We start from the raw sequence: 27,111 nt of genomic DNA on the forward strand, positions 1-27,111 counted from the left end.
AACAAAAACTTAAGACCAGCACGGCTGTGGGTTTGCTGAGCATCCAACAGTATTTCGGGACAGAGGCTTTAAAGTACACCATCTTGGTGTTTACATGCGGAGACAAGTTGAGTCGCAAGCGCCGCAGGGATCTTCTAAAAGATGACCAGCATTTGAAGCAGCTCATTGAGTTGCTTGGAGACGACCAGCATCTAATCAGCAGTAAGAGCTGGGAAAAGAAGGGACAGGGAAAGACACTGATGAAACTTGTAGATGCCATGGTAGTCAAAAATAGTGGGAAACACTTCACTGATAAAAGCCTCATGGCAATGGCCATAACGGGACAGAAGGAACAAAGGGTCACATTAGCAAGGAAATTGCCAATACCCTTCTTTATACCAATTCCCGCTGCCCTTGCAACCCTAGATTTGTCACCAACGGGAATAGAGAGGTTGAAAAAAATACTACAGAAAATGGCCCTCGGGGCAGCTGCCGGGGCCGTAGCAGGGGGAGCACTTGGATGTTCCTTGAAGATGGTTACATTCATCCTGGAGCGAATGGGTCCAAGCATGATGGGTTATGCTGCATTGCTGCTCATGCCTCTAATATTAGGGGGTTCCTCTGGTTCCAGCTCGGCCAGCCCCATAGATCTCAGTTCTCTTTCGGGTGGAGTCATTGGTGGCTTCTTTTTAATCATGAGCATGGTAGGTGCCGTGTTAGGTAGCATTATCGGCAGCCAAGCAGCGCTCCCAACACAGACATGGAAAGAAGCAGTAAAGACAGGGGGGATGGCCGTCTACAATAAGGAGAAGGCTTCTTTTTTGCGGGCAGTGACATCAGTTAAACGCAAAATAAATGGTGCAACTGCGAACCAGGAATCTCAACAGACCGGGGAAGAAGGAGTGGGAGGGGACGACGACACGGGGCAGATTGAAGATACTCCCACAGAAGAAGCGGATGCTGGTGCAGAGAGCAAGGACCAGGAAGCAGGCAAGGATGATCAGGAAAATACTGAATCACAATCCGGCACCAGAAAACCTGATCAGCGAAAAGCTACCCCTGAATCGGCATCAAACACCAACAAATCCGATCAGGGAAAAACTACCCCCGAACAGGCATCAAGCAATAGCAAGGGAAAAACTACCCCTGAACAGGCATCAAGCACTAGCAAGGGAAAAACTACCCCCGAACAGGCATCAAGCAATAGCAAGGGAAAAACTACCCCCGAACAGGCATCAAGCACTAGCAAGTCCGATCAAGAAAGGACTACACCCAAATCTGCATCACACACTGGCAAAGCTGATCAGAGTGAAACTATTGTCGAATCTGATTCAGAGAAAAAAGCCCAAGTCAAAAATGGTCAGATAAACAGAAACACCAGCTCCGTAACAGTTGCGGAAAGAACGGCGCAGTCTAATGTGACCAAAACCCATCCGAGTGAGGACGCGACCAAATCTAGGCTCGAATCTGGTTCCGAAAAACACGTCCGATTCAAACAGCCCGTGGCATTCGAGGACGGTCACCTAAAGTCTGACGGCGACAGACCTGAGCAGAATCCAGTGAGCAAATCCGATCACAGGAGTTCAGAGGAACACGCCAGTAAGGACATAGATGCAGAGGTCAGTGTTAGAGACCCCGGCTCAGTGAGAAGGCCCAGAGCATTGACACAGGTTTAAATGGGCCAGGCCCATTTCCCTTGTAATAATTTCATATGGACAATATGTATAATATTAAACAAGTCCATGCTTATACAGCCATATAGGACTTACATTTTCTTTATCAATATGTTGACAGAATCCACTTTGTGTTCTTATGTGATTAAAGGTATATTCAGTGATTTCACATAATTCAAATATCACTTCTTTTTTGTTTTGTTGTGATAATCCTCCCTACTATAAAGTGTGCTGAGTGCTGACCATATAAGGAGTTCCTCCCTGTCCCCAGTTAACCCCTGGGGGTAAAGAAAAATGTAGGTTTCGTTTTTTGGCTAGGTGGCCCAGCCTTCATCCAATCAGGATGGAGGGGCCTTCCGCCAATCATGATCGAGCGGGGGCGGGCCTTGTTGTGTGCTGTTGGCCTGTCGCATGTCCCCCACTGTAGTGCGTGCATGTGCACATCTTGTTACTGGGTCGGACACGTGGGGTTTTCCAAATCACCCAAACCACTGAATGCTCCTTTAAAGTGTGATTTTCGGACATAAATGCCATCATGGCCAGCAGGTAGTAGCTATACCTGCATGTTGAACTGTGTTTGAACTCATTGTAGCAATGAGCTCAAACAAAGTTCAACATCACATTAAGCATAAACTAAAGTACACAAGTACATTACATTAATGGTGTGCATGTGTGCACACACACACACACACACACACACACACACACACACACACACACACACACACACACACACACACACACACACACACACACACACACACACACACACACACACACACACACACACACACACACACACACACACACACACACACACAGGAGTGTTTCAACTCTCCAACACAAGTCGAGTCTTAACTATTACCAAATTAGTTATTAATTATTTTTTGGGCCGAACAAATAATTAGATGGGGAAATGTAGAAAAAAAATACTACATTTATTTTAAGTAGGCCTATCAATACTGCAATGTAGAAATATTAAAATACCGTTCCAAGTAAAAGTCCGCAATTCTAAATTTACTTGAGTAAAAGTACAAACATATTGGAATTAGAAAGTAGAAATGTATACAAATCATTTGGAAATAGCTGAACTACTAGCTCACTATGTGTCACATTCATTCAAACCCTGTGTTGTACGTCTAGTTTGTAGGTCATTGTGGTATTTCGTAGCCATGGGTTCCAGTCTGATTTGCTGCGTCACTTTGTGACATTTCAGATCAGTGGAATGCAGCAAATCAGGCTGAGATTTCGTACATAAATCACATCTATCTACATCACATGTATTTAATAATGTATTTACATCGCCAATTGAACAAAATTCTATTGTTTATTTTTTTACTTTGTACAAAAAATATACAAAAAAAATGTCAGGCCACATCTCTGCTGCCTTAGTGGAGGCCTGTGCTCTACTACAGTGGTTCCCAAACTGTTTACCTTGTAGGTCTGCTATTTTCACTACTTTTGACAAATGTTTGAAAAACCTTTTGGGGACTTTGTTTTTAATCTTCTGAAATATGAATAATAAAAAAACGAAATATAGGAAACCAAAAAAAAAAAGAAAAGGGAAATCATGCAACCCATAAATGTTGGACCCACACATGGGTCCCCGGCCCACTGTTTGGGAAACTACTGTGTAGAGTGTACTTTCTAGACACACTTAAAGACACACTTAGGCCCTGGGGGGCAAGTGTGTGTGTGTGTGTGTGTGTGTGTGTGTGTGTGTGTGTGTGTGTGTGTGTGTGTGTGTGTGTGTGTGTGTGTGTGTGTGTGTGTGTGTGTGTGCGCACCAAGCAAGAAATTGCTTGGTGTGGAAAGGAACAAAACGCTTGAGTTCTCTAATGTATTAAGAACACACACATTTGCATTTGTTTCGAGGTTTGTAAATATTGATGTTAGGCCTCATGATACATACACGTATACAGGTGACATTCTTTCAAAACCAACAATGAACAGAAAACAGTGCATTCATGGTCCAGCTGAGACTCTGAGAAATGGGACGTCACTCAGACAACCTGTGAGTTGCACAAAAAGACCCCAGAGGGACTACATTTTCCTCCATGCTAAACCCCTTATCCCTAAACTACTACCCCCCCCTTTTTTTTTTACTATTGAATAGTAGTATAATAGCCAATCAACACATTGTGAGCTTGTAGATTGGCTATTTTAACTATTCAAAGATGTTTTTCAAAATAGTAACAAAAGGAAAAGTAGTTCATGGATAAGGGGCTCCATTTTCAAACCCCTTATCCCTAAACTTCTTTGCCTTTTTTTTTACTACTTTGCGAAACATTTTTTAATAGTTAAAATGGCCAGTCTACAAGCTCACAACGTGTCAATGTAGATTGGCTAGTTGAACTATTCAATTTTTTTTCTCCAAAATAGTAAAAAAAGGCAAAGAAGTTTAAGGATAAGGGGTTTAACGGTGACGAAAATGGAGCCCAAGGGGTTTAGCATAGGCGATAATAAATAGAACCCCAGATGTCCGTTGCCTCAAGTGCAAGCTTTATATGCCCATGTTTGTTTGTTTTTATGTTTGATGATTTGACGATGATGATGAGTTATTTTAGAACGGTATTAGATTTTTAATACCGTTTTAATTATTTGACAATGAACTCTTGTTTTATAAAAAGAACAGCATTTGTCCTTTACATATATTTGAGAGGCGCCTACGTATACCACTCATCGAGTGGCTTTGTGTGTTGTCTATGCATTATAACTCTGCCCCCCATTCAAGTCACGGGCAAAATAAATGACTATGACATCATGGGGGCCACCACATCATCAAATACTTTTAGTGGGTGCAGCAGATCAACTCAAGGCACCGCTCACTTCAGATAGGGGTGTCATTTTGTATATAAGATTACATTTGACGTCTAATGTTTGTCTTTTGTCTCATGTGTTACACCCGCACACTGTAGATCTGTTCGTTACAGAAGAACATGTTTATATAGAGGCAAAACGTTTTGGTCACTATACAGATTTTCTTCAGGACCTGTTCGTATAAGCCTCTACTCTAGGTGTGCGAGCTTCTTACGTGTGAAGTGAGGGTCACCTACCAACGGATTCGTCCGTTATCACTGTATTAAATATACGAAATTAACCGTTATCAGGACGTTGGAATGTGGCTATATATGGCCATACTGGCATACTAGACATTGTGGTGTTTGGCTGTATTCCCCCGGACTGCACGCATGCAGGGTGCGGTGCAAACATAGCCTGGTCAAGGAACCTGCTGAACGTGTCATTTCCAACTCTATTGTCGGGGCATGGAAACTACTACTACTAGCTACTAATATTTACTATTCTCTGCCTATCGGGACGTAACTCGGACGCCGCTGAGTCGGGTCTGGTGGCCTTCGCAACGATCGGCTCGGCGGTACCTCACGTGGCTCAAGGCCATCAGACATGTCATTGACACAAAAAGCAAGTTACGCTCCCATTGGAGACCTGCGGATGGCGGATTTAGCCGCGGTTAACCGCAGTTTAGGGTGGATTTGGCTCATTCAAATATATTATAAATTAATATTTAATAAACTGCGGGTGAAATAATGAGGGAAATAAATTAATGGCATCTATCTATATAGGCTTATTATAGCTTTTAAAACGCGCAAAGTCTCAGCAAAATCTCGGAATTCGCAACCATAATTAAATTGGAATAGTTAATTATTAATAATATGCACACGCGGATGTTAAAAAAAAACAAAGTGGTTTGGAACGTGTCATCCCAAAGCCTATCGCTTGTGCAAGGACGTGCTGTGATTGGCCAGTAGACAGTTGGGGGGAAACGCTCTCACCCAAACATGATTTACAATTCTGTGCCTATCGGTACATAACTCGGACGGCGTGACATGTCAAACTAGGGGGGTTTCATGATTCTGAAGCATTCGTTTTACACGAAAAACAGGAGTGTTCTTTGTGCAAAACTAATGCTTGGAATGGATGTAGAATCATGAAAACCCTCTAGTTTGACATGTCACCATGCTACTTGTCACATGCTAATGAAATGTTGCCTTATATAGGTTGTTAACGGTGGTCATATGGATTTGGCCGTTGTGGCAACCCCGAAGGTCACCGGCTCAGGCGCCTAGCTGAATCATTAGAGCACGCCTTGGGCTACATCTGTGCAAAATTGGCGCTTTTAGACAAATTAGCACAAAATAACCCTTATCTCTCCCTTAAGTTCCTCCAATAGGCCACAAAAATACAAAAATAGGCACGACCAAGTGCTCAGCAAGCTGGCAGAGGTGCTGGAGAAAAGTGGCCAGGAGGCCAATAACCCGAGTCCAAATAAGAAGCCGACAGAGGAACCACTTCCTCAGGCAGGGGGAACCTGCAGAACTCTCCAGCAAGAGATCATTTACCCTCACACATTGTTCATGAAAAATCATTCATGAAGTGAACGGCGCTCATATTCATCATACATCACATTCCAGCCAATCAGATCATTTCCGTGGAACAAACACACAAAGCTGGGCATAGGAGAGGCTAGCGCCCCTCAAATGTATACAATAAAAATGGGGGGGGAAATGAATAAGGAATTGGTATTATGGCTAATTGAGTAGAAAAAGAAAAAACGAAAAATGTATTGAGGCAATGGGAAAAAAAAGTACATACCACAACACCCAAAAAAAAGGCCAGGGGCATCACACTATGCAGCAAAACCCCAGCCGCCAATCTGCACTCGTGCGTGCAGGGCATGTTACTATACTATTCATGCTGCTTATTTGTTGTAAACACAGCAGCAGAGGGATGGATGTATTGTGCTATGCAAGTTACAGGAGTTATTTTACTGAAATGTGCGATTTATAATGTTCAAGTTCAAAATGTGACGTTCAGCCAAGCAGTGCAGCTGCAACAATTCTGCGGAGGGAGATTTGCTAGAAATCATGGTGAGGGATGACCTTATGTGCCACGTACGAGGCAGTGAAGAGGTAACAGGAACCGGGTCTTTGAAGTGAAAACACGGTAATTGCTCCTTACTGTGCTGTCGTTTTCCGCTGATGAAGGCTGAAAATAGCTTCTGTGGTACAAAGAGCTCCAAAGCACAATGACCCAGTCTCAATTCAATTCAAAGGGCTTTATTGGCATGAGAAAACATTGCCAAAGCAGAAAGAACAATACAACAATAGTCTCAGTGGAACAGTGCTGCTGTGTACAATATCCACAAAGACTAAATGGACAACTTACTACTCAACCAATTACTCAGCAATTCATTGCAGCTAACTGTTGGTAGTCTTTCTCACGGTGGTCCTCGTGGTCTGTGTCACGGCGCCAGCTGGCTGGCTCGTTGGCGTCGTCTGTGCCACCTCTCCTCCAGAAAGTGCCGTCTTCTCTCTGCGGGCGACGCTCTCTGGCGCTGTCGCCGGTTCTGTCCTCTCCCTCGCCCTCACCACCTTCCTCTTTGGCCTTGTCTCTGTCCCGCCAACCACCATCGGCACCGCGTTTAAGGCCCCTGGAGATGTCCATGCCTCTGCGGGGCACTCTGTCTTTGTCAAACCTGCGTCGGGAGCCTTGGTTATCATCGAAGGCGCGCCTGGGGTGCTCCTCCTCACCTCCACGCCACAGGGCTCGCTCCTCTTCAGAGTCCCGATGGGGACCCCCCCTGTCGTCTCTGCCTCTGCGGGTCACGTCCTCTCGTCTCTCTTCTTTGTCATCTTTACGGCCCTCCTGTCTCCATGTCTGAGCTGCCGCGACTCCTGAGGGAACCCTCCTCTCCTCTTCACGGCGGCGTTCGCGCTCCTCAATCTCCTGCTGACGGGCGCGCTGTTTGCCCGCCTGCTCCTCGAGCTTGCGCAGGCGCTCCTGGTACTTCCTGTCCTCCTCGTCGCGCTGCTCCTGCTCAACGCGCTCCCGTTCCTCTTGCACTTTCCGTAGTTTTTCCTCCTTGATATGCCGGGCTTCTTCCTCTTTCTGCTGGTACATGGCTTTTCTCTTATGCTCTTTGCGTTGCATCTTCCTTTCCTCAAGGAGCTTCTCCCTTGCCTCCATCAAGCGTTCATTGAATTTCTTCAGCTTTCCCTCATGGGATGCTGATATTTTGGATACAAAGACTTCTTTATCCTCCATCATCCTGGACATGCACCCCTTTTGCTCCAAGTTTTTCTCATGCTCCACTCTCATGTTGCTTATCCTCTCTTCCTTCTGAAGCTCCCACAACTCCATATCCTTGACACGCTGCTCCTCATAGGCCTTTTTGATGAGAGGAATCTCCTCGATACATTTTGCGCGCTCAAAATAGTCAATCTTCTTCTCTTGTTTCTTTAGACGGTCTTGAAGTTTCTTCTTGTCCTTCTCCAACTGCTCCACCTGTTTGGCCACAATGAAGTTCGTGTCCAGCTCCTCAATGTCCTCAATATCAATATCTTTGAAGGCTTTGGCTCCCAGTTCGGTCTTCTTGATCTGCTCCAGCCTGTCGCGCACCGTCTTTTTCTTTATCTGTTCGTGCTCCTGCATAATGCGCTCCCTCTCGCGATCCTTCGCCTCTTGGCGCAGGTATTCCTCTGCCTTACGGACTTTCTGCATCTTGGCCTCGCACTGCTCCTGCTCCTCCTTCCCTTGCTGGATGTTCAGGCTCTCCAGGTGCTCCTTACGCTCCTCGATCGTCCGTCTGCGGGCCAGGATGCGCTGGTGCTCCTTGCGGCCGTTATTCAGGTAGGCAGCGATGGCCTGCTGCTTCTGCAACTCACACTTTTGCAGGATAGAGGCAGGCTTGATGATTTGGATGGCATTAGCCAGGGAATCGTAGATGGCCGTCAGCTGGTTCCTGATCTGCTCTGAGGGCAAGTTCTGCAAGAACGGACCAACTGGGGAGTCCTCTTTGGTTGAGTGGTTCAGGCACGAACCAAAACTCAAGGTACGAGAGGCATGGTCAATTCGAACCTGCAAATCACAGAGTCGGGCAGCATCCACGATGCAGTGCTCCAGCTCGAAATCACTCATGAATGGAACCATGGAGGCCAGATGGTTGAACTCAATGCTCTGATAGATCTGAGAAACCTGTTGCAACAGCCGAATGACGGTGTTACTCTGCAGGTGAGGGATATACTGCTGGAGGTCGGTCTCCTTTTCTGCTTGGCCTCTCACCCAGTTCAACACCGTGGCCACTCTCTCACTGAGGTTAAGTGGGTGGAAGTCTACCTCCAGCCAGCTGTAAAGCTCCTTCACTTCAGGTGCAACGTACTGCTGAATGTTTAAACTCACCATGTCATTGATAAGGCTCTGGCGTGTCGGCGGGGACTGCTCTAAAATGTTGGCCAGCTTGTGGTGTTTCTCCGCAACAACGCCATCCATGTCCAGGAAACGAGCAATGTCTGTGCGTTCAGGGGTTATGGGGATAGACAGAGTGGCCAGAAGGACCCTGGTGGACATCCTCTGCATCTCCTCCTGGGTGAGGTTCTTGGTCATCTCCGCAGAGAGACTGTAGAGGCGATGGAGGGTGCAAGCATGGAGGAGAACATTCCCACACTTCCAGAATGCAGTAGACAACTTGTTGTAGTAGTTGGCCATCAGTTTGGGCTTTGGAGGCTTCTTGGACAGGGCAAATACGCTGTTGATGTCCTCAGCAGACTTGAAGGCTTCCTGCCAGAGCTCCATGCTTATGGCAGTGTCTAGCTTCACCAGTCGTGTCTCCAAGAGCATAGATTGGCTATCTGAGTTGTCCAGTTTGATTGCAGTGCTCTGGTTGTGGTTGCGCTGCTGTTTAGAGTTGTAGCGCAAGCTGTCACAGAGCTTCCGGAAGTCACTCGTGCGGGTGTACTGAAGGCAGAACTTGAACGCCTGCTGGGCAATGTCATGGTAGAGGCGCTCCACTTTGCAGTTGTTAAACAGCAAGTCAAGGCAATGGCGGTAGGACTCCCATAGGAACCTCACCCGGGGGGTGAGTAATTGGTTGTCAATCCGATCATGAGTGTCCTCTCCACTCACAGCACTCAGAAGCACACTCTCTGGTGTCTGGATGTTAATCAGATTGTCTGTGTCCAGGGCCCTCTTCTGAGACTCTTCTTTGGCAGTCTTTGTCTTCTCCTCGGCCATCTTCAGGTAAGCCCTGATCACATCTTCAAGGGATTTGGTGTTCGTCTGTTGGCAAATGGTCTTGTACTGGTAGAGCCCCTCTTTGGCCACAGGGCTTTGAACCAGATCCACACAGAGCTGCAGGTACTTGATCATAATGTGCTCATGGATCTTCGTCCATGTCCGATGCGTCTTGTTCTTTATGAACATTTCCAGAGATTGCAAAGTGGACCACTTCTCACCGCGGCCCTCCAGGGGCTTGCATGCTTGCTTGAGAGCATCTTCTGGGTTTTGATAGTACTTTGGCATTTTGTTTTCACGTGTAGATCCGGTGTTTCAGTCGTGTACTTCTTCTTTTACAAACGAGCAAGCGCTGCCGTACTTCTGAGTAAAGACCGTGTGTAAGGGTTTATATATAGTGGTTGCCACAGTGGGCCTCATGTGACGTCACTGAGTGTAAGTGCAGTGCCATCAACGCCTCAACGTGTTCTGCGGGTAGACTTGTGATCATTAGGATGCTGAAATATTGCCCAAAAATGGACTCGTATATGTCATACAGTACATGATGACTGATGTCTTACTATTGGGTTGCTCAAATGTGGGGTTCCACCCGACCTGTGTGACAAATCTGCGAATCAGTGATGTAGATGCCCTTTCCTTCTTTAAATGGCCCTGGTGTCCTGATGGCTGTGCTACATGGGCCCACAGTTTTAGCCGTAGTCTTTTGAATAAAATGTCATTAAGTTTTAGTCGGTCATCTGAATTTTTAGTTTTAGTCACATTTTATTCAACTAAATATATCATTTTAGTCGACTAAATCTACAGTTGCTTATGTCGATAAAAAATATTTTGGTGATATATTTTCGCCTTGATGATGACGTAATGCCTGATTTTACACTTGATCTACAAGCTTCACAACACGTCGCAACCAAACATAAAATGTCTTGTCTTTTAGTTCTAATCTACTGGATCTCTTCTCCACTATAGTCCCCACACTATAGAGCGTCGCAGTCCCGCCCCCTTTCATGACGACGCCAGGCCCAGGAAATAATTCCCAATGCATTTTTCCCATTGACATTTCAAAAAGTATTTATTTAAAGACCTTTTAAGCGTCCTACAAAGCCAACTGAAGTTGTGACAAATCATGACAACAAACAAGAAAAAAAGTGTTGTAATCTGCCATTTTCTTCTTCTTTCTAATTATTTCTTCGGCCCGAAGAAAAATAGTTTGTCATGATTTCTCACAACTCGAGTTGGCTTTGTACGAGGCTTAAAAGGTCTTTAAATAAATACTTTTTGAAATGTCTATGAGGAAAATGAACCGGGAATAATTTCACCCCTTTTTTTCTCATACTAAAAACACCATTGGCCTCTTCCTACTGAAAGCTTTAATGCAGTACAGTAAGTACAATTAAACATGTGCCGTATCTGACAACATTTGAGGTGAGAATTATAGGCAATGCATTAACATAAACATGATTTTGCACTGCCTTGGAGCAGTGTGCGATGTGCATTGCACTTGCGTTGCACGCTGCCTTGCAACTTTGCAAGCATGCATGTAATGATGTAAGCAATGGCAGTGTAGTTGCATTTAGCGGGACAGGACAGTCCCAGCCCCCATTTGAAAAGGATATACCGTACGTCCGACATGATACGGTTGCAAGAATGCATTTCATTTAGGCTTTAAAGAACAATCACTAAACCAACCATTCACAAATTACATTTATTTGGTACCCAGTTTATGACTATGTTTGTCTTAGACTATTGTCTTAGTCTCGCTTATAGCCAGACAATTATTCCACAATCTCCAAATAGTCTGCAACTACACCTCCCGAAATCCAAGTAAGGAAGCTGCCATTTCCGTTCATGCAGCATGTAGGATAAATTTGCGAAGACAAAAGGGAAGTGGGGAGGAGGCTCCACTTCCGCTTTAAATTTGACTCATGATAGAGCTTTCGTTGCTTCAGACTGTATGACGGAAGCATTTAGAAATTGCGAGAGGCTGGGAATGTAAGACTAATTTAGTCTTACTTGATACATTTTCAACACATTCTGCTAGTTCCTCTTGTCAGCAGACTCCAGAACAGCGGCAGCACAGTCCTTGGCTTCCTGGAGCAGAGCCTGTATGCGCTCCTGTGTCTGTAGAACATAGAATAGTTACAGGTTGTTAGAATGCTGAACTCTTAAGATGGAGTGCCGTGATTTTTTTACTTGTCCTGTTTTGTATGTGTCTATGGAGTTAACATTATATACATATATACAGGCGTCAGGTTTGGTTAGACAATTAAAATATGTCTTCCCTGTGTATTTTTGGTTTCTAAAGGCCTGATCAAAATTACAGTGAAATAGTGACATCACAATATCATACCCTCCCCTAACCCCTCCCTCTTTATCATACAACAACATGCCCTGGGTACGGCTTCAGTTGAGGTGGCCAAATAAAAACAGCATTTCAACACTTTCTGTACACTTTTTTGAAGAAAAAAACAAGAAAAACAAAATAAAACTAATCATAATACCTGATGAATGTGACAATCATGTTTTAGAGGGTGAAAAAAATCATGGCACTCCATCTTTAAGTCCCAATAAATGCACTTTAGCTGTTTTAATATAATTTGTAATATGCTGCTCAGTGTTAATGCACGTACTGCACTTTAAAAGGATTCATGCTTATTCTTTTATTTATTGATGGTTCTTTTATTGTACACTGCTGGTCCTGAGTGGGTTTAAGTGGATAGTACCCTGTGTTTAGAACATATAAAAAACACACGCGTGTGAAGTGAGGGGCGCTCTTATCGTAAAATAGATACTACGTCTACACTATGACGTAACATTTTCCGTTCATTGTCAATGGGAATTTAATGTTTGTGTAGGACAAAGTTTGTGGACAGACACCAAAAGCTGTATATACAGTAGGAGGGGCTGAATTTGCTGGGGCAAATGGGAGTGAAACTTCTTACACGGTGCAAGTGCTACGATCCAGAATTGAACGCACCGTGACGTTTAACAAACGCAGTAGCTCAAGTAGGGGTGGTCAATATGGAAAAATATAATATAACAACATTTTTCCAAGCAGTATCACGTTAAACGATATCACAATATTTTATTCCGTCACCAGGATTTTCCAAACAGCAGTGAAAAGTTGACTCTATCCGGTCGAATGAAAATACCAAGGATTCGTCAGCGGACGCGTCAGTGACTGTCATTAATGAACGGCTTCGACGCATAACAGTGACATCACTGTCCAATCCTTGGTATCATTACCGTTCATGTGTGCTCAGCGAGCAGCAGCAGGGGAACAATGGCAGGCAGCTGCAGCCTATTTTATCATGCTTGCGCTAATGAAACAAAACACTACATGGTGACGGTAGGCCTACAGCCAAGATTAGTATTATTAAGTATCAGAAGATTATGTTAACCAGGTAAAGTAATGCGTCACTCTGCATGTTTAGCTAAAGTTTTCCCGCATGTCCAAAGTAATTTCTGAAAAAGACATAAGCCTAACCGTTTTTTTAAATACTATCATTGTTATTGCCAATACGTTTTTTACGCTTGTACTAGAGTAAATTTAGAATTCTGGACTTTTACGTAACAGAGTCTATATCTTGCAGTATTGATACTTTTACTAAAGTAAACATTGTGAGTATACTTATTTTTCCACCACTGAGTATTATGTGAGCTACTTACGGCCTTTTTGAAGTGTTGGTCTGTGATGTCCTTCAGGTTGATGACAACGTTGTAATACGCTCCAAACACCGCGGTCTCCAACGCCTTGGCTGCAACCTTCATGTTAATACAACACACACACACACACACAACTTTACATTACACACACTATGCATGCAGTAGACACTGTATACATGCAATACCCATAACACACACACACACACACACACACACACACACACACACACACACACACACACACACACACACACATACACACACACTCTCTTTCTCTCTCTCTACCTGTGCGTCAGACATGCAGGCAGCGTTTCCAAGGAGAACCATTTCTCTGAGAGACGGCCAGAGGACGTTAACGGACTCAGCCAGAGACAGAGGAACTCCTACTGCCTGCTTTAAACCATCCTGCATGGCAGCATCTCTCCTGATGAGAGAGAGAGAGAGAGAGAGAGAGAGAGAGAGAGAGAGAGAGAGATTAAACAGTATAAAACCAGTCTTGGTATACATGCTTGCACTGGTTATTGTTTGACTCTAAAAACCACAACCACTCTAATCAATCCGATGAATTGAATATCAAGGACCCCAATGGACACAAGCCCATAATAGTGCTTTCTTGGGTTTTAAATCCTCTTAGTTGTATTGAACTGTACTTTACTGTACACCAGTTCTGCTAATAAAGTCAATCAATATCCCTGACTGTACAGGAATAACAAAACTTATACACACCAATAAACAAACGCTTCAATGTTTCAGAGCTCTCGTTAAGTGGTGTGTGCCAATTGCTTTAGCTATTGAAAAATAGCAGATCTACAAGCTCATAGCGCGCCACCGAGTGGCGCGCTACGAGCTTGTAGGTCTGCTGTTTTTGAAAAATCGAAGAACGACTGACATTTTGAGAATCTGATCTCAGGTCAGAATGTGTTCATCAGAGCAGTGTGTGTCCGGTGGAAACCTCGTATAAATCTGATCTCAGGTCAGAATGGGTTAAAACAAAAGGTGGGGATGTGAGTACTCTGTCCTTCATTGATTTGACATTGGAGATTGATTGGGAGTGGATTAAGCCAAGACAAAACACAAATAAACACGCATAGTCTCACACACACGCACGCGTGCGCACACGAGCATGCACGCACGCACGCACCATGCACGCACGTCAAGTGTCAGTTGAGTTACCTTTTGATTTCCTCTGCCGTGGTTTTGGGCATTTTAAGTGCAGCCTGAAACATAAACATTATCAACCGTTATTGAATTTTAAATAAATCATTAAATATATGACTGGAAATACATCCATCCTTGTCCCGATCCTTTAACACCGTAATGGTCGATTGTACGAGTAGCTGATCTAGGATCAGATCCTTGGTCAATTACAGAGGTGGAAAGTAACTCCATTGTTCACTTTTTAGGTTTTTTTTTTTTATTTCTTTTTTTACGATTTTCCATATTTTAAAATTACTCCACTCAAAAGTGCAATATTTGCACTCAGATGCAAATATTGCACTTTTGATCCACTGCAATAACTTTTTTGTTACTTTGTAGATTTTTATTATTATTACAAAACCACTTCAGATACATTTTAGACATTTGAAAACTTGTGGAATTCTGTATATTGAGTACTTTTACTTTTGGTCCTGTAAGTATATTATTTTCATGCCAGTACTAGTACATTTACACTTTTACTCAAGTCAATTTAGAATACCAGACTTAAAAATGAGAAAAATCCACAAGCAAGCTGACTACCATGAAATGCACCCACTGGTAATTATATATGTATGTATACAGTACCATGTACTTATGTATAACATGCATGCATGTATGTATGCAATGTGTCACTGCATAATTGTGGAAGAAAAAAGAATACTGTACTTGCACTATTTCTACTATTGGGGATTGATACTTTTACTTAACCCATTTAGACGTGAAAAACCTCTGTTTCTATGTCAGTGGTGCTCAACCTTTTTCATGTCAAGGACCCCCAGAATTATCAGAATTTGGCCGCGGACCCCCATCTGAAAATATGTTGTTCCAGGGACAAGCAAAGATTTGAGTTAAAAATCTTCACTGTGACAGAATAGATTTGCACACATTTTCAAGATTCTTCAAAAATAGCAGATCTACAAGCTCGTAGCACGGCACTCAGTGCCACGCTAAGAGCTTGTAGACCTGCTATTTTTCAATAGCTAAAGTATAACGTCATGCTTAAAACACCAAACGGGTTTCCCTTCCCGTCCTGAATGGGTGTAAACCTTTTCCACCACTGCCACTTCAGTGATGCTTGCGGAACTCGGCTACGTCTCGTTTCCTGACCGCATCACTGTCGTGGCAATAATCACGTTAAGCCACACCCTCTCGTGTAATATTGCTTAATTCATAGACTTGCGCCACATCTTCAACAGCTAAAGTTCCTGGGGGTCTTTATGTGTGTAATATGTGGTTTTAGATATTTTTGATTGTAGCAGTGAGCCCAGTGTCTCTGATGTCATGGACACTGGGCTCACTTCCTTCCTGGACTACAATTCCCATAATGCTTTGGTGCACTGCTCCTCCTTGTGGATAGGGGGAGGGCTGTCTTACTGAGACAACATGTAGTCCAGGAAGTAAGTGAGCCCAGGGTCCATGACATCAGAGACACTGGGCTCACTGCTACAATCTAAAATATCTAAAACCACATATTACACACATAAAGACCCCCAGGAAAGTGTTCTAAAGCTTCTAAACGTCATTAACATATACAGTATTTCTTTGCAAAAAGGGTGAAGTGTCCCTTTAAAAGCTATGAGGTGACACAGATCAGGTCTAAACGGATAAGTGTTCTCCTCTCCCTCGCCCCCTTCTCCACGTCTCTCACCATATAGCCGTTGAAGGCATTAGAGTCGGTATCTATCAGGTCCAGAAATGTCTTCATGTTCTGGTGAAACGGAGGAATGAGTCTCCTCATCACAGTGTCCAGGTTCTCAAACTGCCTCTTGCCGTACGTCATCTGGCCCACCATGGCGCCTAGAGCCGCTCCCTGAACGCGCGCACACGCACATGCACACACACAATTACAATTTACAATTTTGGCATTTAGCAGACGCTCTTAATCCAGAGCGACTTACATTAAGCAAGAACAAAAGCATGGGAATACATCACATAAAAGCATTTATCATGAAACATGCGTAGGCTAAGAAAGTAACAGTGGAATATCTATATAATGACACTATACATATAAACTATACATATATACTACTATGCTATACATATGTACTATGGCGTGCTATGACTATATACAATGCAATTCTAGTGCTGTCTACATAACATGCTATAAATCTGTTTCAAATGCTATCTAAGTCTACAGAAATGCTATCTAAGGGGGTAGGGTAAGTGCTATGGGCCATGATGGAGTCTGAAAAGGTGGGTTCTCAGACTACGGCGGAAGATTGGGAGTGATGCTGCAGTTCTGACTGCAATGAGAAGTGCATTCCACAGTTTTGGAGCCAGAAGGGAGAAGAGTTTGGGACGTGTGGAGAGCGCACACACACACACACACACACACACACACACACACACACACACACAGAACGATAGCCTATATATGAGCGAGCACGCGTCTGCATATACCGTCGGCATAGCTGTCAGGCAGAAACCTTACGTCTCCATTATGTCAACTTTTTATGAGAGTGACGACATGTTAACTGCTGTGTAAATATGTACACCAAAGTCCCATCCACCAAAGTACATTTGCTGTCAAAAACAACATAGCAGACAGACAGGCAGGCAGGCAGACCTAGAGAGACAGACAGGCAGACAGGCAGACAGACAGACGGTGTTACCATGGCAGCGATAGCGGCGGAGACAGAGCCCCCCCCAGGGGCGGCTGTCCTCGCGCCAACACCGTGGACGAACCGCGACACCGACTGACTGACCAGCCGGCTGTCCCCCTGTCCCGCCGCCACCATGTACCTTAAGGGACACGCATACAGACAGACAGACAGACAGACAGACGGCGTCATTATTAAGAGAGGTTTGTATATAGAGACAGAATGGGAGCTCAGTATTTCATTAGAGGGGTTTGTATACAATACATATATACAACATGAACTCACTCTATGATCCTCTCCTTGGGGTTGAATGGACCGAGAGAGTCCAGGCCAAGTTTACTGATGACCTGGAGGGAGGGGGAGAGAGAGAGAGAGAGAGAGAGAGAGAGAGAGAGAGAGAGAGAGACATATGAAATAATGTGTAAACGAAGACCAGTGTTACCCGACAGACACCCAAAACACCATCCACCCATCCATCCATCCATCCATCCACCCACCCATCCATCCATCCACCCACCCTTCCACCCATCCATCCACCCATAACTGACCAGTCTAACTTTATGCTCGTCCTCTATGATGAACAGGTTATCAGTGTCCATGTAATACTGTGCTGTGTCCAGGACAGCCTTCAGGGGAATCAAACCCACCACCTGTGATCCAACCACCGGCAGGTTCAGCTCCTGAACAAACATTAAACAAACATTATTATACTTAGAAGATAGATAGAAAAGCAGTACATAATTCTATATATTATATATACAATTGTGTTGTGTGTGTGTGTAGATATACATGCAGGGGTTGACACTATAGTTGCCTGTCGGGCAAGTACAGGTCATGTTCTACTTGTCCTCAAGGTCATGGCCAACATTTTGAATTACCGTTCATTTTAACTTATTCTTTTACTTTCTAATTGTATGCTTGAAAGGTTTCCTTTCCCAGTTGAAAATGATGTTTAGTCACAGCAATACAATCAAGTCATGTAAATAAATACTCTAAAATGGAAAGGAGAGGTCGCACTTCTTCATACCCTGAAGAAAGCAACTCGTTTGTTGAAACGTTGGCAGGCTAAATGAAAAGTCTTTTGGCATCGGGACTATACGAGTTGTGCGGCCTCTCCTTTCCATTTTATAGTTTATCACCCTCTTTGTTTGCGATGTAAATAAATACTAGCATTTTATTTTAACACAATTGGTACCACTGCTCTAAGGTCACTGCTGCCTGTGACTGCATGCATGACCCCTGACCTCGGCCTGTCGGCACACTTCCTGGTAGACGGTGTGCAGTGGGGTGACCTCATAGTCCAGGATGTTGGTCGACACCTGAGCCAGGTTAGACTCCTCCAAGTACCACCCCATTCCCTGGACCTTCTGCAGGAGGCCTGGCTGTAGAGACAGAGACGCACACGCACAAATATATCACAAATAGAGTCAAATATTGTACTTTTTACTTACTACAATTATTTGAAAACCTTATAGTTACTTTTATAAATTTGGAATGGGACATTCTGCATAATGAGTGCTTTTACTTTCAGTACCTAAGTATATTTCAGTATACTTTTGTACTTTTACTCAAGTCAATTTTGAATACCGGACATTTACTGCGTATTGGTACTTTTACTTACTAATATTTCCAAATAGTAGACCTGTCACAAATAGTCCCATGGTTTATTTTAAACGCCCGGGGTCTGACACCATTTAGCGCAGGGGTCCCCAAACTTTTTCCTGTGAGGGCCACATAACTTTTCCCTTCTCTGATGGGGGCCGGGGTCAGTTCGTAACAGAAAAAGTGTGACGATCGCAGGGGTGCCTAAACGTAAACATTTATTGTTTTCCAGAAAGCCACACATACAGGGCTCCAGACTAACTTTTTCACAGGTAGCACTGGTGCCACCTACCTTTTCAGTTGGTAGCGCCACCACCAATTAGGTTAATATCGTTTATCATTTGGCTATATGAAACAGAAATGAGACAGGTATAGGCTACTTATATCCGCCTGTGCAGAACTGTAACATCTGTGGCCCTGGGGTGCAAGCACTTTATATTTGAAAACTGAACGTTTACGTATAGACGTTGTAACGTTGCAAACGGATAACGTTTACCACGACAGTGGCGTTTCAGCCGGGCTATATAGTTGAGTGAGCGTGTACAGTACCTGGTCCTTCCCCCTGCCCTGCTCCCTGATGTCCAGGGCGATGCGGTGCGCCTGCTCCTTGGTGCTGATCACGTTCACGTTGAACGCCACCAGGAACTTGCGGCCCCCCGTCACCGTGGCCCCCCACGACGGGACAAAGGAGGCGGGGCCATAGTCGGGAGCCCACTCCTCGCGCTTCAACTGGGTGACCAATAGAAGGCATCCGAATGTTATTGAAACGCCAATGTAAAACTCATCGTTATTAGTCATCAATCAGTGTCTACAGTATGTGTACAATAGAGCGTCGCAGGCCCGCCCCCTACCATTTCCTCATAGACATTTCAAAAAGTATTTATTTAAAGACCTTTTAAGCCTCGTACAAAGCCAACCCTTGTCGTGACAAATCATGACAAAAAACACAATTTTTCCAGGCCGAACAAATAATTAGAAAGAAGAAGAAAACGGCAGGTTACAACACTTTGTTGTTGTTTTTCTTTTTTGTAATTATTTGTTTGGTCAAAAATATTGTGTTTGTTGTCATGATTTGTCACGACTCGAGTTGGCTTTGCACGACGCGTGTAAGGTCTTTGAATAAATACGTTTTGAAATGTCTATATGGGAAAAATGCATTGGGAATTATTTCCTGGGCCTGGTGTCGTCATGAAAGGGGGCGGGACTGCGACGCTCTATACGGTATTTGTATGTGTGCGTGCGTGTGTGCGTGCGTATGTGTGCATGAGTGTGTGTGTGTGTGTGTGTGTGTGTGCCCACTGCCTACCTTGTCAGGTAGAGCTTCATACTCCCCGGCTCTGACAGATGGGAGGTTTCTTCTATTCGGAGTTCTGGCTGCTTCTCCATACAGATACACTGTAAACAATCAATATGTACATGCAGTAACACATACACTGTAATTAATTCATATTTGTATCATCTATTTTTACATACTAGACTGGTGCCATGGCTGTAGAGCACTGCATGAGTTGGTAACGATGGAAGTTGGAGATCCAATCCATGCCCCGCCCGGCTATGCAATACCCGATGTACCCGTGTCAAAGTACCCGTTATTACCACCCATCTGTCAATGTCCCTTTAACCCATTTTGGGCAGGAACCCCTTTTTGTTGTTTTAAAATGTTATAATTTAGCTATTGAAGAATAGCAGATCTACAAGCTCATAGCGCGCCACCGAGTGGCACGCTACGAGCTTGTAGGTTTGCTATTTTTTTTAAATCATAAAAATGTAGCGCAAATCTTTGAATATATATTCTTTCAAAGTGAATGTTGTTAACTCAGGTCTAAATGGATTAATGCCCATATATGGAGATTTCTGTATCGGTCTCTCTGTGTCCCTTTATTCCTATATATATGGAGTTCTGTTTCCGGCATGCCCAAATATGGAGTGTTGTGATGTCAGACCAGACCAGCTCCATATGGAGCCTGGGAAAAGTGTTATTGGCTACGGCCGATTTTAAGCTATGTGAGCGAGCTGAAGGCCCGTGAACCTCTAGTTTTTATACATCATCATCTGTATGATCATCATCTGTATAATCCCGTCAAGGACAGGCTTCAGAATCCAGACATGCCTACTTGGTTCAGATCTGAACCCATTTGATTTGGGGTTAGGAACCTGTTGTGACCACAAGGCCTAACGTGTAGGGTTTGAACCCACAACCTTCCGCATGAAAGGCATGCTCTAACCGCATCCGCTACACGGTAAATAAATCACGTGAAAAGGACATATTTATGAGCGCTGGCATTTCTTCATTTTATCATGTATCATATGGAGCCTTGAACCTGGAAGAATTGCTCCTCCAACCTGGAGTGTTACCGGTTGTCTGCTTCGGCAGTATTCTCTTCTTCTATGATCTGTATCTGCCTTTGACTACTGTAGATGGAAGTAATGCATTGTTTCTAGCTATTTTCTTTGGCTATGTTGACCATAACAACAAAAATAGGACGTGAGTAGATAGTTTTGATTAACCCATTTAGACCTGAGCTCGACTCGATTCTACAAATGTCTTCTAAATCCTGACAGTTTCCTGAAAAACCCATGTTTCTATGTCAGTAGTTCTCAAACACTTTCATGTCAAGGACCCCCACAAATATATGTAATTGGCCGCCGACCCCCATCTGAAAATATGTAGTTCCTGCAGGGACTCCACCAGAAGCAAAGATATGAATTAAAAACGTTCGCTGTGAGAGAATATATTATTCAAAGATTTGTGCCACATTTTCACGTTCTTTTCAGAAATAGCAGACCTACAAGCTCGTAGCACGGCACTCGGTGCCGCGCTACGAGCTTGTAGATTTTTCAATAGCTAAAGTATAACATAATGCTTTAAACGCCAAAAGAGGTTCCCGTTCTAAAGAAAAGCGTGTTATCCAATGTTGTTATCCAACGCTGAATGCCCATCCATGTGATATATTTACATGATGGTTGAATTGTAAACTCCTCTCACACTGTAGTAACACATTACAGTGTTCTCATAGAATCAGTAAATCACTGATACGCCAGGCCTGAGAGCTTATAGGTTGCCAACCATATGGATATGAATAGCACAGTGGTTCTCAAAGTCTGGTTAATCCCCAGTGGTCCTTCCCTTGAGGGGGTGCCAGGGGGTCCCCAGCCAAATTAATGATTTATTAGCAACAGTATGTATCAGATGTATAGATCTACTAACCTATGTGTAAGCAGTCTAAGCTAGGATATGCAGCATGTCTGCCTATAACCCATACATGGATTCCAATTGCAAAAAAATAGCAGATCTACAAGCTCAACTGCAAAGCGTTTTGAGCTCGTAGATCTGCTATTTATGCTACTTTTGTGTGGCATAGAAATTAATTACGAAAAAGGTACAAGTACGGAGGTGAGAAGAGGCTTCTGCACGACAGTAACGGTATGCAATGTGGCCACCTGGAGTGAGTGTGGAAATATAGTGGCCCTCTCTCCATCATCAACGTTGCCCAGCCCTGGTCTAACCAGTGTGTGTGTGTGTAAGCAGCCTAACCTGGGACGTGCAGCATGTCTGCCAGTCTCTGAGCAAAGCTGTTGGCACAGGACACACAGTCCTCCATCGTCACGTTCTGGACGGGGATGAAGGGACAGACGTCCATCGCTCCGGTACGAGGGTGTTCACCTGAAACGATACAAAAACATGAAATAATCGCAATAACAAACAACAATGAATGGGATAGTCTTCACCAACAATACAAATATCATAGTGAGTAATAGAATAATGTTCACCTGCAACACAATACAAACATCTATATTATACTGCATCTATAAATGCACGGAATCTCTGTCAGTGAGTGTGTTTGCGTGTGCCTGTCCGCCCCGCATATGTCGAGAATCAAACGACATATCGACTTTTAGAATAACCACTAGAATATTGTTCACTTAACAGAATACCAACCTATCAAACAACCAGTCACAATTTTATGGAGCTGTCGCTGCAGTACAATAATGTTGTCAAATATCACCTTGTGCACGAGGATGCTTACACGCACACCAAAGTGCTGGTCCACGGGAGAATAAACTAGAGTGGACATCTTGAAAGGTTTCAAGATTTCCACTTCCATTGTCCAGTATTTTGAGATCAAATATTGCGATGTCATGATCAGCATATTGAAGCATGGTTACAGGCATCGATACATTCCCTACCAACCATCAGCTCACTTCCTGTCATGAATGTTGACCACCTGACTGATGTTTAGGTAAAACTAAAGGCAATCTATAGTTACTCTGTTAAAAATATTGATTTTGAATTGATATATGCTCGTCTTTCAGCTGATGGTTAAAGTATGTGATGTTTAGGTATCTGTGACCCCATGGCCTCTGACCTCTGACATCACCTGTCCAAAACGTGATTTTGATTGGTCACTTGAAAGGTGATAATGGTCAATGAAAGCAGGGCAAAGGTTTCATGTAAACAGACACACAACATGCAGTTCAGGGTTCAACAATGTCAACCGAGTCAACCGACATTCACACACACAGTCACATTGGTTACTGCCCAGTACCACTGTCTTGTACTGTTGGTCACTGGGAGCTGCCCAGTACCACTGTCTTGTAATAACTGGGAGCTGACCAGTAGGCCTACCACTGTCTTGTACTCACTGGGAGCTGCCCAGTGCCACTGTCTTGTAATAACTGGGAGCTGACCAGTAGGCCTACCACTGTCTTGTACTGTTGGTCACTGGGAGCTGACCAGTACCACTGTCTTCTACTCACTGGGAGCTGACCAGCACAACTACAGTGTTCCACGGATCAATTATTCATGTGTAAAATGTATTGTGTGCCATAGACAATACAAACAATTTAACCCATTTTGACCCGAGGACGATTCTACAAATGTCTTCTAAATCCTGACAGTTTCCTATGTCAGTCGTTCTCAAACATTTTCATGTCAAGGACCCCCAAAAGTATCTGTATTTGGCCGCCGACCCCCATCTGAAAATATGTTGTTCCAGTGACCTCCCAGAAGCAAAGATTTGAGTTCAATACATTCGCACTGAAATAATATATATTCAAAGATTTGTGCCACATTTTCACAATAAAAAATAAATAGCAGACCTACAAGCTCATAATGCGGCACTCGGTGCCGTGCTATGAGCTTGTAGATCTGCTATTTTTTTAACACCAAGAGCGGTTCACCAAGAGCGGTTCCCTCTCGAGAGCGTATAAAAAAAAATCACATTTCTGTCTGAACGAAGCATTCGATCAACCAATCAAGCGCGGCTATAGATGCACGAGTGCTTTGCCCACCTGAATGTTTGGCCATATCAATGAGAGGGAACGCAGCGCTGGCTGCGCGGAGCGCTCCCTCCACCACGGCCTCGGGGGAACCCACGAAGGTGTAGACCGTCCGGTTGGTGGACGAACCGGGGTCGACGTCCAACAGACTGCAGCCGTCCGTCCCCGAAATGGCCTCCGCGATGGCATCTATCACCTGGAACGGAAGGAACGGAATAGAGAAACGTAGAGGGTCACGCCATCGAGACAGATATAGCGGAACGTGGAGGATCATATAGAGAAGCATAGGAACCGAAGCGGAAAAACAAAGGAACACAGGACAACATACAGTACAGTAAGATGTCAGTAGAATATTCAAGAACACAGGTGTTCTACTACTGTAGCCTACATATGTATTGAACTTTATATTATTATTAAATACAAACGCAAGTGCAACAAAAGTCATCATTTAAGCATTCAATTCCTCACCTCTTTGTTTCGTCCTTCCGAGAAGTTAGGAACACACTCCACCAGCTTAGCCATTATTCAACAGCACTGCAGTTTCTTCTGCCAAGAGACAAATCAGTTCAATCAGTAAAGATAGATCACAGCAGTGTCCACTGCCCTCACACACTTTGCTCCCCCTGTCAAAAACAAACCGTGTGTGCGCGACACGCGCACGACGTGTGTGTGCGTGCGTGTTAATCATTTACAGGAGGTACACAGGTACTCATTCGGTCCTGTCCTGATCATTCGTACATACAGAGATGAACGGGTGGCTCTCCACCAATGGTGGAAAGTACTGTACTGACAAGTACCGTATTTATTACTAGAATATTTCTACATTGCAGTATTGATACTTTTACTAACACAGCATAACCACAGTCAAATACTTGTGGTTACCGGGAGCCGTTCAGTTTATGGAATATGTAGTGGAGAGGAGACTGTTAGATGTCTATATAAACTGGATACTATCCGCAATTTTATAATAGCCATGGTATAAAATAATGGTTAAGTGGTTAAAATCTAAAATGACACAGATGCATTCCCGGTCTTGATGGGCTAATATGAACTTGAATATGTAGTATAGAATGTCTCCCATAATATCACATGGAATTCATCCCGGAGCAATAATTGCAATGGGTGCTGGAGACTGTTGTCATTATGAACTCTGATATGTAATGTAGTACAGTATGTACTCTTGTATTCAGTTGCATTGTATTCTATATGTGAGGCTTTTGAAGTCGGGGCCACAGACCACACATGGTGTTTATACAGAGGAGGTGTATTTCTCTGGACCAATGAATTTTGAGGAACAGTTATCTATTCACAGGCATTCTGACTTGGTTAGGCATGCTCTTAAACACTGTTTGACTTGGCACCATCTCTGTACATGGAGAACCATATGTACAGTCTCCACTGAGTCTTACATGGATGGAAGTGAAGTGACATATATGTGGTTGAAGACATTGATATATTGCAGTGGTTCTCAACCTGTGGGTCGGTCCCGACTCAGATGACAGTGGACCCAGATGACGGTGGTCCCAGATGACAGTGAAGCGACAATTTAGGAGTTTTAAGACCTTTTTAATTAAAAAAAGACCAATACTACATCAAAAGTAATCTAAAAAATAGGCCTATCCTATCAAAACCTTGGCCAAATTGTCAAATGATTTATGTGAAAATAGTCTACAAGCTCACAATCAATGTAGATCTGCTATTTTCACAATATGCATCTGTGGAACCGAGTCAAACAAAATGTTATGGAACAACCCCTACAATTCCAAGTGCTTGTCAGGGTGGAGTCAGTGTCCCCCATGTTAATGTGTGAAATTAAATATGACAATAACCAATTTGGCTGGCCAGTTAAACTTTGTGAAACCTTTTAAAGATATTCTTTGATTTTTGTATTATTCATAGCATAGCTTAGCTATGATACAATTAATCTTCAGGATTAATCGGGAGTATAGCAGCTCAACCTCAATATAACAACATCATTGAGCCCGGTGTTTCATTCTATCCAGACAATAGGAGAAACAGAGCAAAAGGTAACGCTATTTGAGAAGCGTCTGTTGTAGGCCTACCTAGAATATCTTCTGCAAGTTCTGCAGTTTGTTGAACTTCTCCAGCCACTCACCACCAGTACGTTCTCCTTTCCTATCCTGCCCTGGAAGCGAAGCATGCAGGCCTCTAAGGAGAGATGCAAATAAGGCCGTCAAGCTAGTCCTCAACTCTTCCAGGAAGCCCAGCAGGCCGCTCAGTCCTGCTGATGAAGCTGGACACGACACGGCCCTGTGGAGGAATGCTGTTGTCCAGGCGACGGTTGGTGCTGGGCAGTGCATGCAGCCGGACAGCCAGTGGTATAAAGCAGGGGTTCTCAACGTTTTTGGCCGGGGACCCCCAGAAATGCATTGGCAATGTCTCGGGACCCCCGCCCCGCCCCCTCCCGACCCCCAATATAAATTGACTGCTACAATATCCTTAATAATAGAGACAATACACCATAAATAAATACTGAAACCAGATATAATCATTAGGGAAGGTGTATGCATGTAGCCTACTATGCGTACTACAAACTCTTCATTTCCACTTTCCAGCCATTCAGTTTTTGTTTTTTTTTAATAATTTGGGGACTCCCCAAAACAACTTGGCGACCCGCCGAGGGGTCGCGGCCCACAGGTTGAGAACCCCTGGTGTAAAGTAGTACCTATAAGTACATGTACTATGTAAAATAGTAAATTAATACATATGTAAAAATAGCAGATCTACAAGCTCACAATGCATCGCGATGCGAGGCATACAAATGATAAATGTGCAATAATGTACAATTAAGCTATGCCTATGAGAGAGTTATAATCATGTGTTACATAAATATATAACTTAAAATACGAATTGTTTCATGCAGCATTCAGGGTGAGCATGTAGCTAAGACATAAATCATTGACATTTTGTTTTAAACAAGCCCAGACTAGGACTTATTTGGGATATCCTTTTAGCATAATTTTGTATAAATCTGTGCCACCATGCCTTTGTGTTTTGCAAATTGTTAATAAAATACTCAATAAAACAATAATTTTGAGTGACAAAGAGCTTACTGCTGACCCCTT

At 43.7% G+C, this 27,111-nt stretch overlaps 2 protein-coding genes across 3 annotated transcripts; both read right to left on the reverse strand.

The window, feature by feature from the left end:
• Window positions 1–6,854: 6,854 nt before the first annotated feature.
• LOC308323433 (eukaryotic translation initiation factor 3 subunit A-like) lies at window positions 6,855–9,971 on the reverse strand (the record flags this gene model as incomplete). The annotated part of the gene is made up of 1 exon (XM_080775164.1): window positions 6,855–9,971. One exon carries the CDS (start codon window positions 9,969–9,971, stop codon window positions 6,855–6,857), a length of 3,117 nt encoding a protein of 1,038 aa, XP_080631290.1.
• Window positions 9,972–11,326: 1,355 nt separating this feature from the next.
• On the reverse strand, window positions 11,327–26,225 carry ftcd (formimidoyltransferase cyclodeaminase). Of its 2 annotated transcripts, none has more exons than XM_080774984.1 (15): window positions 26,142–26,225; window positions 24,494–24,571; window positions 24,038–24,221; window positions 22,281–22,409; window positions 20,052–20,140; window positions 19,295–19,474; window positions 18,388–18,525; window positions 17,692–17,823; window positions 17,429–17,490; window positions 17,156–17,285; window positions 16,192–16,353; window positions 14,520–14,563; window positions 13,632–13,770; window positions 13,350–13,445; window positions 11,327–11,801 (listed from the first exon to the last, which is right to left on the reverse strand). In XM_080774984.1, the coding sequence occupies exons 2-15, from the start codon at window positions 24,545–24,547 to the stop codon at window positions 11,718–11,720; spliced, it is 1,623 nt and encodes a 540-aa protein (XP_080631110.1). In that variant the 5' UTR covers window positions 24,548–24,571; window positions 26,142–26,225; the 3' UTR covers window positions 11,327–11,717. The 2 variants fall into 2 exon arrangements, with proteins under 2 accessions (XP_080631110.1, XP_080631109.1); XM_080774983.1 differs by having other exon boundaries at window positions 26,089–26,192.
• Between the last annotated feature and the right edge of the window lie 886 nt (window positions 26,226–27,111).

Source organism: Protomyctophum bolini, assembly GCF_963924005.1.
Source record: "Protomyctophum bolini genome assembly, chromosome: 11".
Classification (NCBI taxonomy): Eukaryota; Metazoa; Chordata; class Actinopteri; order Myctophiformes; family Myctophidae; genus Protomyctophum; species Protomyctophum bolini.